Source organism: Thalassophryne amazonica, chromosome 21 (genome assembly GCF_902500255.1).
Source record: "Thalassophryne amazonica chromosome 21, fThaAma1.1, whole genome shotgun sequence".
NCBI classification, from domain to species: domain Eukaryota; kingdom Metazoa; phylum Chordata; class Actinopteri; order Batrachoidiformes; family Batrachoididae; genus Thalassophryne; species Thalassophryne amazonica.
The window spans coordinates 34,109,131-34,124,165 of NC_047123.1; the positions used below are offsets into that span (position 1 = coordinate 34,109,131).

Here is a 15,035-nt window from a genome sequence, read left to right on the forward strand (position 1 = left end):
ATGAAGCTGACAAGCAAAACAAACCAGACAGTAAGTAATTTATTTCACACAACAGCTTTTCTTGCTGTTTTCTTCTTAGATGGAATGATTATAGTAGAAGAGTTCAACGTTTATTTTATTTTTTCCCCACACTTTATCCTGAAATTGGAAAGATGTTGGTACACACGCTTGTTCCTGCAGTGAGATCTGGCAACATTGGTCGCAGGCTCACACCTTCTTCCGGGAGGCGCGCGGAGGCATCCACAGCTGGACAGGACAGGACGAGAAAAGGACAAATGTCCAGTGTGTCTCCGTGTCTCACTCACGTTAATGCGGCCACAGTCTGTCACATGGACGGACAGCAGGTCGGTAAATCGGTTTATGAGGTTTTCTTGTTCCGTTTTCTGTAAACTGAATGACGTCGCTCCTGTTTCACGGTGTTTCAGCTTTTACCGAAAAACAGGAGTAAATTTAATCTAGTTTTGTAAGTTTTTTTTCCAGCATTTGCACATGTCCACCTTGAGGCTTTAAACGAAACTGTCCAAATAATACCCAATAATAGGGGATGGGGCTGGTTGTTAGTTAATCTCGTTGGCCAAATAGGAGTGTTGCCATGTCTGCTTATATCATAAGTAAGCCACATTTGATTTCTCTGTTGACCTACTGATGAGGGAAAATAAAAATAATCACTATGTATCCACTAAATCCCAAGGTACCTCCAACTTGGGAAGTCTTGTTCATGGTTTAAGTCCCCATCAGATGGTCAAATCACTAAGGCCCCTTGAGCAAGGTCTTTCATCATCAAGTTGCTCCTGTGTGCAGTTAGCATCTTGCATAGCAGCACCCTGCCTTTATGTGTGTGTATTGTAAAGATCTTCAAACGTGTCACATGGAAAAACTTTGCAGAAGTTTTTACTCCAGAATTTGAACTCCATTTCTGGAAGGCCATTGTCAGAATGAAGCTCTAAGCTAGTCTCCGCTACCTAGTATGAGGTTTAGGTTTTAACTTTTGTGAAGTCCATTAACAGATTGGAAATTTGAACAATATTTCCACTTCTGAATCCCAGCTTTTTTTACTCCTGGGAATCTTGTGGAGCAGCACAAGTCCGATTTGGTCCAGGTCTAATTCGGGAATACTTAAGACTTGAAAACACTGTGCAAAGCACATGCACTTATTCATCTGTGCATGCAAAACCTCATGGAGCGTAACCTCATACACAAATACATATATATTAAAAAAAGAACCTCAACATAAAACGTGTTGAACATTCCCAGATTTGCCTGTTTGTTTGGGACACTTTTTCCAGATTTCAAACCCAAACCAGATTAAGGATTTTGAGAGTGTGGAGCTGGGGGACGTGGACAATCAAGAGGAGCAGCCACAGAAGGAGAAGGTTCCTCGCCGAATCATCCACTTCTCCAGCGGGGAGACGATGGAGGAGTACAGCACTGACGAAGAAGACGAAGAGGACAAGGACAAACAGAGGAAGGACCTGCTGGCCTTCCCCGCTGATGCGGTGAGAAAAGTGACGGAGGAGGAACTGAACGGGATTAAGTCACATTCATGTTACACCAACCTGTAGCTAGTTTAAGGGCACTTAAATCCAGATCAGTTCTGGGTAGACAGATTAAATTCTGTTTAACCATTTGTCATTTCCTGGTGCTGAGTAGTTTAATACTAGTTTGTTTTTTTGGGGGTGAATGTTGTGTTTAACAGTGAACATATTTGTTGTGTTCAAAGATGTCCTGGGGTCCATACTTTTGGTTCCACATGTGGAGAGCTGCCACGTCCACAATCTCAGGTTTGTTCAAAAATTCTCTTTGATCGTTATAAAAATTTATGTTTAAAAATGTTTAATGATGATGATGTCACAAAAGTCACATGTTATGTCAAAAAATGATTTTTTTTTTTTTTTTTATAACTAATGCCTGGTTTTAGAGAATAGGATGTCAAATAACTGATGTATAATCCACTTTTTAATATAATGCAACAACTAACACACAAAATAATGATGATTAAAGGAACATTTATTGCTGGTACGATCTACACTGTTTTTGTTCAGCAGCTAAAGTTTTCTGCCAGATTTCCCACTATTTCAAATCACCTATTCCCACTGTTTTAAGGCACCCATCTGCATGCAAATTGACACACTAGTTGAGGTTGAACTTGTGATCACATGAGTAGTTGTTAATACTATGTGGTTTCCTAATTATAAAGCTTTTCAAGGTTAAATGCCCAACTCACAAATTCCTGCATCTCGTTTTTTCCTTGATTTTATTCTGAAAGTTCTGACCAGAAGTTGTTTTGCATGTCTTAGTCTGCTAGCTGCTGTTCTTGTCCATTATTCTGTTTTCTGTTTACAAGATAAATTACAACTCTATTATTATTATATAAAATTGTTTTTTTATTATTATTGTTCTAGTGTTTATTGTTTGTACTCCTTGCAAATAAATGTCCACCCAGCCTGTGACTACCTCGGGGAGAAGATGGCCTCTCTCTTTGGCATCACGTCAGCCAAGTATCAATACGCCATCGATGAATACTACAGGATGAAGAAGGAGGTAGGCGCTTTTGTTCAGGATCTTAGTTTGCTGACACAAAGTTGCGTTAATAGAATTTGCTAACACTCTACAAATTCCTTCTGGTGTCCCTTCATCAGAAGGAGGAAGAGGAGGAAAACCGTTTGTCAGAGGCGGAACAATCCTCTCAACACCTACAGACGCAGAAAAGTGAGCACGAACCAACCGACAGTCAAACTGACATGACGAATCAGATTGAGAATGAAAACAAGGCGTGTTCGAGCACGATCAGAGTTCCTGCTTTGGTCACTGTGACTTAGCTAGCACTAGAAGTGGGAGGTTTAATGTCTGTATGTACGTCTTTGAAAACAGGAGTTTTGTTAAACACCCTTTTGTTTGTGTTGTGTAACACACTGAGAGAAGTTGGTTACATTCTTATTTTGGCAACAATGTTTCAAATGAACGTGAAGTCCTGTGGTTGTAGTTTGCTGGTACCAGTAGATTCCGCTAGCAAAATATTCACGTAACCTCCATGGTTGTTTTACATTCAGTCCAGTGGTGGTGAAATATAACTGGAAAACCCACATGATGTCCAGTCGCAACCCGTTGTCATGTCTCAGACCAGACGTATGAGGCAATGAAAATGGAGGAGGCGGTCACGCAAGCTAGCTTTGTATATACCATTTCAAAATCAGGTCAATGTAGCTTACAGCTTGTTGTAGTGCGATTAGTCAAGTATTTGTTAAAATATTATTCAGGGAGCAGTTTAGTGGAACGCTAGCCTAGCTTAGCCTAGTTGCTACGAAGGCTAGTTAGTGTGCAGGCAGTTCAAAAACTGCACTCTTGATCTTGAGCTACACTCGTTTCTTTGGATAAAATTTGCATTGCCAGTTTCTCATGTGACGATTTTAGGCGGGCGGTGCTTAGGGCCCCTTCACACATTGTGCGAATATGTACAGCTCAGGGTGACTCATGGCGGTAGAGCTTGTATGAGCACACCACGAAACATCGTGCCGACGGGCGGGCGTGCATGAACACAGTGCGAGCAGCTTGTGCACCACATCACGCTGCTGATGTGGAGGAAAATAAAATAAAAACCAGCTGTCTAATTAGTGAATATCACTTGGTTGATATAAATAATACATAAAAGGGGATGCAATACAGAACCTCGTGGTTAAATAACCCTGGTTAAATTTAAGAAAATGGTGCTCATGGGATTTGAACTTGCACGCTCTGATTACCAGATGGAAACTTTACCACTGTTCTACAATCACTGTCTTGTAACAGCAGCGTGAAATGGCTAAAATCAACAAGCAGATAAACACATTTTCTAAAAAAAAAAAAAAAAAGCGCTGTGATAACTGACCAAACGGCGTTTGGTACAGCGGATTTCTGCTGATATGTGACTGAAAGTGGCGTATTTGTCATACTGTTGGGTTGTCCTGGTCCTGTGTTCAGTCAGATGCGACATTCAGATCGCCTGCTGCGTATCCAAACGGACTGATGGTCCATTTCTCCTCCCATCACAAAAGCGATATAGGTTTTTATGTATTTCCACACAAGCGCGCACGCACACGCGTGTCCGTCAAAATACAAGACGTGTGCTGCAGCTGTGATGTCCAGAACCGGAGATGTCTCAACAGGTGTGGGCAGCCAGCCACACTTCATGTCCTGTCAGCGCGCAGACCAAAATGTCACTGTGATCAGATGAGAGATGCCTCGCCTGTGGGAGTGCGCGAACCACACTTACACATGTGGGGCACTTAGATAAATTTCACTGCCAGCTCAACAGTGATCGTCTGCTGACTGTTTTCATGTTAACAGTGCGAATGGCCACACATTTTCTAAGTGCCATGCGAGCGGTGTTAGATGTTTGTGTGTCACCTGGAATTTGGCCGACACCTGCCGTGAGAGGGATCGATGGGCTCTCACAGGGCACACTCTCTCTTTCAGCCACTGGTGTGCGCAAATAGTCGTAGCAACAGGTATACGAGGCAGCTACAATTTTACACGTTTTGCACACGATTCCTGCTTCATGCCCACTTTATTTATGTGCAAATCGACCAAATCTGCGGTATGTGTGAAGGGGCCCTTAGTTTTTGTACAGCGATCGTCTGTCTGCTATGTCTGTCAGGTGCAAAATACCAACTGGTGAAGCAAAATCGATTAAAAACATCGGCCAAATGGAGCCACATCTTTCGATCTTTCATGGCAAGAAGTGTAATGTTAAAAAAAAAAAAAAAAAACACTAAATACGACAATATTTTTAGCAAAATTTATCCACATTCAACAAGCAGTAATATTTTATCCAGAGTTGAATTAAATGGCAGCTGTTTTAATATTTAATTAGTCTTTTCATTAACTTATGAATGAAAACATATCACAGGGTTCCAGCTTTTCAGATGTTAGCTGCTGTTTATCTGTTTTCTTCTCTCACTGTGAATTTGAGACATTTTGGTTTTTGGTTCCTGATTGAACATAGCCAGACCTTTTTTTTTTCCCAGGATGTCTGCTGCCTGTATTTTAATTCTATTTTATATATATATATATATATATATATATATATATATATATATATATATATATATATATTTATTGGCCATCTCTTGCAGCAGATTTCAGGTCTGCAGCAATCAGATTTAATATTTGTTGGCTCCCCTCACTGCTGCTGCCTCAGTCTGTGTTTGCTTCACTGCCCCCTGCTGTTAGAGAAGAGAGCTGCACCTTGCAGAATCTGGCTGCAGCAAGAACTTAGTTGATGAATTAAACAAGTATTCGATTGGTAGTTGCACCTTTATGACTATGACTATTTATGATTATTCTTACATTTTGCTTCACTCATGGGTCACTGCAGCAGGTGAAGCTTTTGTCTGTTAAACTCTGCCTCTCTGTCCCTCTGATAGACCGGACACTGTGACATCATCATCACTACCATACGCACCTTCAGTGCCACGTTGTGTCAGTTACGAAGGCTGGGAGCTCGGTAGAGTTTCAGTGAGCTCCACTCTAGATAATTCAGTTGCATCAGGATTTCAAAAATTTGATGCAAAATCAACATCCGTGTTGCCAGATTTGGTGAAAATGATGCATTCTTGGTAAAAACCAACAGAACCTAAGGGCTCAGCATTTTCACACCTGTATGTTTGCTGTCAGTGCTTAAAACTCCTGTGTTGCGCTCGTGTAAACCACCGAGCAGATATTTATGTATGTATGTATGTATTTAAACTGATCTGTAAACATTTAATTTGAGTTAGGTGATAATATTTATAAGACATTAAGTGCTGTTAATAAAGTCCTGGTTAATGTCTGACTTTTGTATTCAGTTTTGTAAGTGTTGATTAAAAAAAAAAAAACGGTTTTATTATTATTTGTGTCTCCGGGGTCGCACAGTTTGTTTGCATGTTTCTCACCAGCACAGGCAACCTCAGTTTGCTGCATTGCGAATTGATGAGACTGTTCACGGGGTGGTGGGTGGGGCTTGAAGACTGGTTAAAAACAAGAGAGACCATGTAAAAATATTAATAGAAGGTTAAGATTTAAATCCTGAAAGTAGCACTGGAGAGAAACTAAAAAAGAGGACACATCGTTATCAGTCAGTCCTTTCAGTTCGCTCCAGTTTGAGTTCTGATCTTTGTGACTGGGAACAAGAAGTCTGTGTCCAGACTGGTCTGCAGTCAAGGACCCGTCATCTGGCTGCACAATGTGTCCATTCTGTGGTTGACACCCGCCTCCACAGCCTGACCTGGAGTGACCTGCACTGAACAGCTAGTTAATGTCAGTCAGGCTGCAGAACCCACACGTCACTGACCGTCTGTTAAATCTTCTGGCAGGGTTTGGATTTTAACAGATTCAGACTCAGTTCCTAAATTAAGACACAAAATTCTCTGACTTTCTAAAACTGACATCTTGAAGCAGATTACGGTAAAATGTTTATATTTTGAGACACCTCATTAGTTGTTTGAATGATGGTGAAGTTACTTTAACTTTATGAATGTGTAAAATTCTGAAAATGTGTAAAACCTTTTTAACATCCAGTCGTGTGTTAAACTGCTGGTAGATGTTGTCGTGACCCTAAACCTTGTATCAAAATCACTTATTAGGTGAAATTGATTCTGGATTGAAAGCCACAGTGCAAAAATCTGTTTTGTTTTTTCTGAGTAAATGTAGGTTTTTGATTTCTCTCTGAAGAAACCCAGTTGGAAATTTCTAGACATTTATTTAAAAAATATAGTATCTGTTTTATTAAAGAAAGTAATAATAATAATGCATTTTGTTTATATTATACTATCACATAATAGATGAGTGTAAAAGTGCTTTTCCAGTTCATAAAAACCTGATTAATTCATTTACAGCCCAGTGTTTGATTCCACAAAGATAACAAATGGAATAATAATTAATTCAACAACATGATGCTCTTTAAATATCATTGATTGGTTCACCCAAAATGTTTTAAATTTGATTGTAATTAAAGGGGGGTCACACTGATTGCTTTTTTAATATTTAATATTGACTAATTTGTGTTTAAGCCCTTCTAATTCTGTGCCTCACAGAGCAAGACTTATTTTTGCAGCATTATTATTATTATTTATATAGTTACTATATTTTCGAAAGGGCTGTGGTTAAGTGCAATTGGTTCCAGTGCAGAAGGTTCTTGGTTCAAGGCCAACCCTGCCCATTCTGCATGTAGTGTGGATTTGCTTCCGGCATAAAAATTTGTGCTAAATCACATGCTGTTCCACCGGTACTTACCATTTGCTTTATTTTAGAAATTGCAGAGTAAATCCAGTAGAGGGCAGTGCTGTGTTTAACAGTATGTAGAACATGAAGGGTTGCAATCTTTATTTAATTTTTATTTAATTGTTTCCAGAATGACACTGGATTATAACATTATGTGGGGGGGGCAGCGCAACAAAATAATTATTACAGAAATCAATTTCCTTTGTTGAAATTGTCATTATGCACACAATTGGAAACATTTCTTATAAAATACCTGATAGTCAGTTGTGTATCTAACCAACAATCTGTCTTGGTGCTGCAGGAGAGACTTCTGGGAAATCTGGGACACATCTGGGTTCATTCATTAATTTCTCTACCTGGCTTACTCCAGTCAAGGTTCACGAGGCGACCAAACAGCCATTCTTTGAGGCTTTGTGTTTACCAGTGCAGCCGTAAGTGTGTGTGTGTGTGTGTGTGCGCGCGCGCGTTCCGCTTGGCTGCATTGTGCACGGTTCTCCACCTTTAGGTCCACGTGTCGTCTTCGAGCCATGCACTGCTTCTACATTGCTGAAATATTTGTGGGCTAAGAGAGAGGCTTTGATTGACATGGGTGGGATGCGTTGGTTCTCAGTTGACCGGTTTTGCAAGCATTTCAAATTGTGATTCACTAACAAATTGGTCGTGTATCGTACTGCATGTCTTTAACATGCACCACACGCGAGTGCCACACGACGTCCTTATGTGTGTGTGAGACAAATAACTCATGCAATCGGTTGTCACCTGTTCGGTTCCAATGACTTAATGTGCTTGTCGTGTTGTAGATGCACACGTGGTGCAGAACAACCTGATTACTTTGTGGAAAATGCGTCACATTTGCATTTGTTTTAATTGGCTTGGAGTTTCGTTAAAAAATCCAGAGTGCCACATTTCTGCAACAGTACATGTAGAAATTTCCTGACATGAGAAATTTTATGCTTGAAATGCTCATTTTTTAATTTATGACATATGTAATGTGCTCTCACATCTTGGAGGTTTGCTGCAGCTTTAATATGGGTTTTAAATGCACCTGGTGAGCTGTAGTGGCGTGCTGAAAAGATGTAATAGGACCCATTTATGGGGCAGAACATTCAATATTTGCAAAGATTGGCTGCTCTGGGGGGGCGAGGAAGCACACAAACAGATGTGAGGATTGAGCCGTCTACAAATACAGGAGGAGGGAGGCTGATGAGAACTGCAGCCGCTCCTTTGATGTGGGGCCCTGAGACTCGGCCGGCCTGCAGTGCAAAGGGGCTTTCCAGCACTGCATGGTCTCCTGTCTCACCCCCATAGCCTGTACTTCCTCCTCAGGCTGCCTCTGCAGCTGCGAGCATCACTGTGGGACGGCTCGGTGTTGTTTTTCGAGATAAAACACCTTTACCACATCACTTGCAGGTATAGTGGAGGATGTCAGATGCTGCAGCACCTGATAGGTTTTTTTTATTTCTCTCTTTCACTTTGCATGCTACGTCATTTCAGCAAAAAAAAAAAAAAAAAACTCCTGCAAAACCCGTGTGAATCGACTCACTGCTGCATCCGACAATCTCTTTTGAAACTAGAGCACCTCATGTGAATCATTTCTGCAAAAGCTCCTTTTGCATTGTTCCTCACCCAGTGTGCACAGTATCTGCACACAATGGCCTTTACTGTTTTAAATCTACAAACGTACACAAACACACCTGACTGCTGTCAAAAACATTCTAAGCACATGCACGGGGGCTCTGGAAAGTCCCTGGTTGTGTGCTGCATGTTTGCTCAAAAGAAAATGCAAGCTGTGAATCTGCACAGTGCTGCTGCCTGTCTGGAAAAAAATCAGATTAAATACATCTGAATTATGAGGATTATTAAGTTAATAACTTTAAGACTGGAGGCAAAAATAGCTTGATGATGCTTAATTTGGCCTGTGGCTCAAAAGTGCGGCATCCAGATGTTGATTTTCAGGTGTTTGGGTGTTAAAGTGGCGGTGTAACACGCACATACGTGTGCACATCGCAGCGTTGGAGGTGGCGAACAGCAGCTGAAATCCTAGTGTTGGAGGCCACGAGGAGCCGAGCAGTCTTCAGTTTATCTGCACTTAACTGAATTGAATTGCAGGAGGGATAGGGGGCGCTGTTTCAACATAATTCAAACAGCATGAAATTCAACAGGAGCAATTAGAAATGAATTGGAATCAGCTTTATTGCCACATACAGGGAATTTGATTCCAGTTTGTCATCGTTTTAGTCACGCTTGCATGGTAAACAAAAAAACAAACCATAGCATAGAGTAATAAACGATGTGTGTTTGTTGTGTCTGCGTGCACAGTCAGCTGCTCTGCATATTTGTGCAAAAGGTGCTACAGAAGTACAAATCGTTATTGAGTGATGTACTTCCATGTGATTTTTGTGTTATTTACAGTGATAAGATGTTCATCAGGGTGACGGCCTGTGGAAAGAACTCTGATCTGTAGCACAGGGCAGAACAGTGGATTAGTGGGTAGCACTGTTGTCTCACAGCGCAAAGGTCATGGGAATCGATTCCCACCTGTGGCCTTTCTGTGTGGAGTTCTCTCCACACCCTCCAGGTGCTCCGGCTTCTTCCCACGTCCAAAGACATGCAGGTCTTGACCCTTAATTGGAATAAGCGGTTGAAGAGGAGTATTTGAGTGATCTGTAGCGCCACCCAGAGGGAAGATGCTGAAAGCGGCTGTGTCCAGAGTGTGTGGGGTCTCAAATGAAAGGCACTGGAGGGGTGATGTATAACCTGCAGGTACATGATAGCTGTGGGCGGGGTTTTGGTGGGGGTGAGGAGTATTTTAGTGGTATTTTATACTGCATAATGACAAATGAGCCCTATTGGTTGTGTAGATATTCTAGTAACTCCATTTTTCCAACAGTATTTTTGACATCCGTAACCTTTGACCACTTTGCGCCAAATGTTAAAATAAAATATTCCGGCTGCATTTGGTGAAAATCTGTTTGCCCGTTTCCCAGTTATTATGTACACAGACATGTGCCTGCAATTACAACACAAGGTGTGGAGGATAAATTTAAAAAATGGCCACAATTATCCATCATCCTCAAGCTTTAATTGGCAATTCCTTTAACCAAGGTTAAAATTTCTGTCAAATGTCACTGAAATCTTACTTTTTGCATTATTCCAATGGAAATCAGACTCTGTTGAAGACAGTGAGCTGAATGTAAAAAAAAAAAAAAAAAAAAAAAACTGCATTTCACAATAAAAGCCTTTTCCCGTGGAGGAAGCAGCAAATGTTTGCCAGCAGGAAGTCGTGTTTGAAGCATAGCGTCTCTCAAATAGACTTTACAATACAAAGATAAACAAAACATGAGCTGAAGAGTTTTCATTATCTGAATCCTGGAGAGCTAACCTGCTTTAAAATATTTTACCAAAATTTAAAATAAGTTCAGTGATCATGTTTTCTCTCCTTGGAAAACTTTTAATAAGTAATGAAGCTGATTGGTGCCTTTTCAGTTTCTCAAGTGAGACATGTCACCTTTATATCGAGATACATCGCAAAATAGGTCCCACATTCCCAACTGTCAATCATTGTAATCCTGTCTGAGCCTTTCAGAATAATCATATAATCAATCTTGTTTTCCTTTGCTGGATTCACACACATTCAAATAAACTCATTGTGCATTTTTGGTGAATGTGTACAAAATGCATGTAAAATGTGCACCAATATGAGCTAATGGGAATGTGGCCAGTTTGTTTTTAAAAAGCAGAAATGCATCGGCTTGCAGAAAATTTGAGAATTTCCACAGCAATAAAAAAGCAGACTAAATGGAATGTATGAGTCTGTTCTTTTTGACGGTTTTTCAGCTTTATCAGTGAGTCCAGTGACTGCCAGCACATCATGATTTGTCTCATATCAGTCAGGAAGTCTGCTGATGCTTGTGACAGTCTGTCCTCACATGCACGCTTCTCATGCATGATGGGTGGTGTGAAAAATTCCCATTTTAAAAACATCCGGAATACTTTTTCTCCCATATGTGACACATATGAAAAAAAATTTTCAGTAGGTTTGCTCCAGTACTTTGCACTTTTTATTCACTTACAGGTATATTGAGATTAAATTATTTTTAAATTAATAAAAAAATTGTCGTTTTGCCTTGTTTTATGACATTGCATATAAAAGATGAATTTAGAAAGATTCTATTACTTAATTTCAAATGGGATCAAATCTAAAATATAAAATGCATACTGATAATTAAAGGTAGATTTTTTTTTTTTTTTTTTTAATTCGGACATCACATCATAAAATTTCTATTCATGTTTCTTCATACAAATAATTTGATCTCACATTTAAAACAAATTACAACATGATCTAAATTAAATAAAAATATAAGCCATCTGGTGATGACTAAAAGCATATATTTTTGATAGGATGTCACATAAAAAATTATCTTCCAGCTTCTTTCTTTCTTCAATTTTAGACATTTTATGCAAGTCTCTGCAACATAATCTCACCTAAAAACATAAAACACAAAATGATGCACTTTTCAGCTACATCATCAGTCAGTTGGCTTTCGATAGCACATACTCAATTTAAAGTAACATTTATATTGTTCATTTCTGGGGTTTTTTTTATCTCTATATATAATTATATTTAAAAAGGCTGAATATAAATTTTTAAATGTACAATTCCTGTGCAGGCTGCATGCACGGCATTGGAACAAATGCCTTTGTGATTATTTTGGCCTGTTGAGGACATTGGTTTGTTCGCTGGGCGTTTTGTTTTGCAGGGTGGAGGCCTGCTGATTTTTCACAGTGGCTTATGTAAGTGTTGGTCAGAGTAAAACTGTAGTGAAACATCCTCTGCAAAATAATGCGTCTGGGTGGAGTGTGGCGGTGGAAAGGACACTGAGGTCCACATGTACATTTTAGGTACTTTCCTCAGTAACGAACACTGGTACAAATTAGCTTTGAAACAAGGAAGCAGGAAACACGTCAAGCTTCTCTGCCTCACCAGCACTTTTATGGCTGTTAGTTTTATGGTGACACAAATAACAAAATAGCAGGAACCACAAATCTGATTGTACTTTTTATTTCATTAAGTAATTGCAAATAATAAAAGCATTCATCTGCAGTCAGGAAGTCAGAACTCTGATGGGTGTCTTAGAAAAATTAACAAAAAATTCAAATTATGCTCAGTTTTTAATTTTTTTTTTTCTTTACAAAACTTAAAATGAAAACCTATAAGCATAATTTTTATTATTATTATACTGTCCACTGTCCATTTAAACTAATATATAAATGAGTAATTCTACACTATATTAAAAGATGCCAACATGTCCCGGGGGGGGGGGGGGGGGACCTGCCTCAATTCACAAACGGAGTTGCATTAAAAACATTCTGCAAACTGGGGGGGATGCTTACAAACACAAATATAATTTATGGCTGCAGCAAATTCACACAAAGTACCCCAAAAATGCAGACATGTTGCAAATAGCCACAACACAATGTAAGTGGCGTCAACACAAGAAGTTGTTTTGCTGATGAACCTGATACCCGATGATTTTTAACAGCCATTTGAAATTTGATAAGCAGATCAGTGCTGTTGTTAAAACAACTCTTTTTCCAACTCCGTCTTTTAGCTGAGACCAAGTCCTACTTTTCTAAGATCAACTTTGAAAGGGTTATCCATGCCTTCATTACAAGTAGGTTAGATTATTGTACGTGGGCTTGGACCAGTCCTCTCTCAACCACCTTCAGCTCATTCAGAATGCTTCTGCTCGTCTCCTCTCGGGAAAGAAAAAGCGTGACCACATTACACCCGTCTTGGCCTCCCTCTACTGGCTGCTGGTCCAATATTGCATTGATTTTAAACTTCTTTTGTTTTCAAAGCCCCTCATGGATTGGTTCCTGTGTTCCTCTATGACCTCCTGCTTCATTACACCAACTAGAGCCTTAAGGTCTTCTGCCCAACTGTTGTTGGAGATGCCAAAAAGTCCAGAGGTTCATTAGATTGTCCCAGACCATAGAGACTTTTAAATCCTTTAAAAACCCACTTCTTCCTGGCAGTTCCTAAATGAGCAAATGCAAACTTTTTATTGTTTTTACTGATTGTCATTCATGTTATTCTTTTTAATCTATTTGTTTATTTACTTATTATTGGGCGTAACCTGGTGCCCACTTCTGCACAGCACTTTGGTCGACTGCTGTCATTTTAAATGGGCTCTAGAAATAAAGTTTGAGTTGATACTCTGCACAGATCTTCTTTTAGAGTTGACATATTTTTCTGTTTTGAGATATCTTATTGGATGGATGAAGAAACACTGAAATCCAACCTGGAATCCATTTGGATGAATTTGGTATTAAAAATTTCTAGACTTCTGCCTGTGAAATATCATGGGTAAATGAGGAAGAACAAAAAAACAACTTTTTATTTATTTAATTTTTTTTTAAGGTCAAGAATCTTAACTGATAGAATTTTAATTCTTGCCGGGTTTTTTTGTTTTTTTTTAACTGCCACCTGACAAGCTGCCAAGTGATTTTGATTTGAGACGAGTGTCTTTATTTTATTAATTTATCTTAATATCTTGGTGAACAGATGGACATAAACGATTGCAATACTCCCCTCTGGTGGTGGTGATGATGTGACTTAATGTACTTCATGTACATTAAGTCAAGTCATGCGTGAGCAGAGGTCAAAGGAGAAGGTGTGAGTGTTGACTCATCAGGGAGTGACCGTGTCCTGCCTCATGTCTCAGAGTTTGAGGACACAAAGGTAAGATGTGGCCTTTCAAAAATCAGACACACCTCAGAATGTTGTTTCACATAATGCTTCACAAATGCTTTAAACCATGATCCACCCACATCGCTGTGTGTCGTTATGAGACTGTGACCTTTCATGTCACCCAAAGAATGTGAAGAACGCTGCGTCTCTGAGGAGGTCAAACACTGAAGTATGTGTCACTTGTCAGAACATCTTGTCCTGAAATGTAAATACAAGGAAAACTCCCAACATCCCGCCCGAGAGGAAATTCCCAGCGTTAGCTGTGCTGCTTCCAACCCACGCAACGGCACAACAGATATTTTTAGCCCTTTTGTTAAAATTATCCCGTGTATACCAGGCGCTTTACTTCTCTGGAGCCGAACGCGATCCTGCAAAGCAGCTGCACGCACGCTCTCTGCTGTCTCTGCTTCGTGCCCACTGCTTACTTCCAGAGTTGGGATCTGTTGTTTGTCCTCACTGATGGAGTTGTTTGGATGTTTTGAGTGTTTGCAGGGAAATGCTCCATGAAGGAAACAATGAGATCAGAGACGTGCGCTCAAGCAGCTCATTGTCTCAGGGTCGGGGTTCGGTGGACTCCTGTGGAACTGCACAGTGAATGAGGAATTCCCCGCAGTAAGTTCTAACAGTTGCAGATGTGTGCAAGGCCAACTGCTACTGCACACATCTGGGCAGCAAATCTTCCCTCCACACCTCCTCCTCCTCCGTCTCGCAGTCGTCCACGTCTCGTCTCTCTCTTTCTCTCCTGGAAAAACGATTTAGAAAATCACAGTGTAAACTATCCCTCATCTTCCAGGCTGGCAGGCCGGCCTCCAGCTGCAGCACATCCACAGCAGAACGTGCATCACGCCACGGCTGAAAAGTCCATTATCTGGTGGCTGGGAGATGTTTGGCGCGGGGAAAGTTTGGGGGATTTCAGGAGGGCGAGCTGCCGCGTCACTAAGTGCTGCTGAAGGTCATAAATCATTTGCCCCTGCTGCAGGACTTCTGACAGTGCAAATTAAAAACTAGAGAGAAGCACGTTATCGCCCCTAAAATGCACTTTAGG

The 15,035-nt window shown here is 40.3% G+C and overlaps 1 protein-coding gene across 1 annotated transcript; it reads left to right on the plus strand.

Annotated features, from left to right (window-relative positions):
• Positions 1–200: 200 nt before the first annotated feature.
• On the plus strand, positions 201–2,828 carry LOC117503294 (protein FAM177A1-like). Its single transcript, XM_034162506.1, has 5 exons — positions 201–344; positions 1,287–1,496; positions 1,721–1,781; positions 2,444–2,541; positions 2,640–2,828. Exons 1-5 carry the CDS (start codon positions 276–278, stop codon positions 2,817–2,819), a joined length of 618 nt encoding a protein of 205 aa, XP_034018397.1. The 5' UTR covers positions 201–275; the 3' UTR covers positions 2,820–2,828.
• The last annotated feature ends 12,207 nt before the right edge of the window (positions 2,829–15,035 follow it).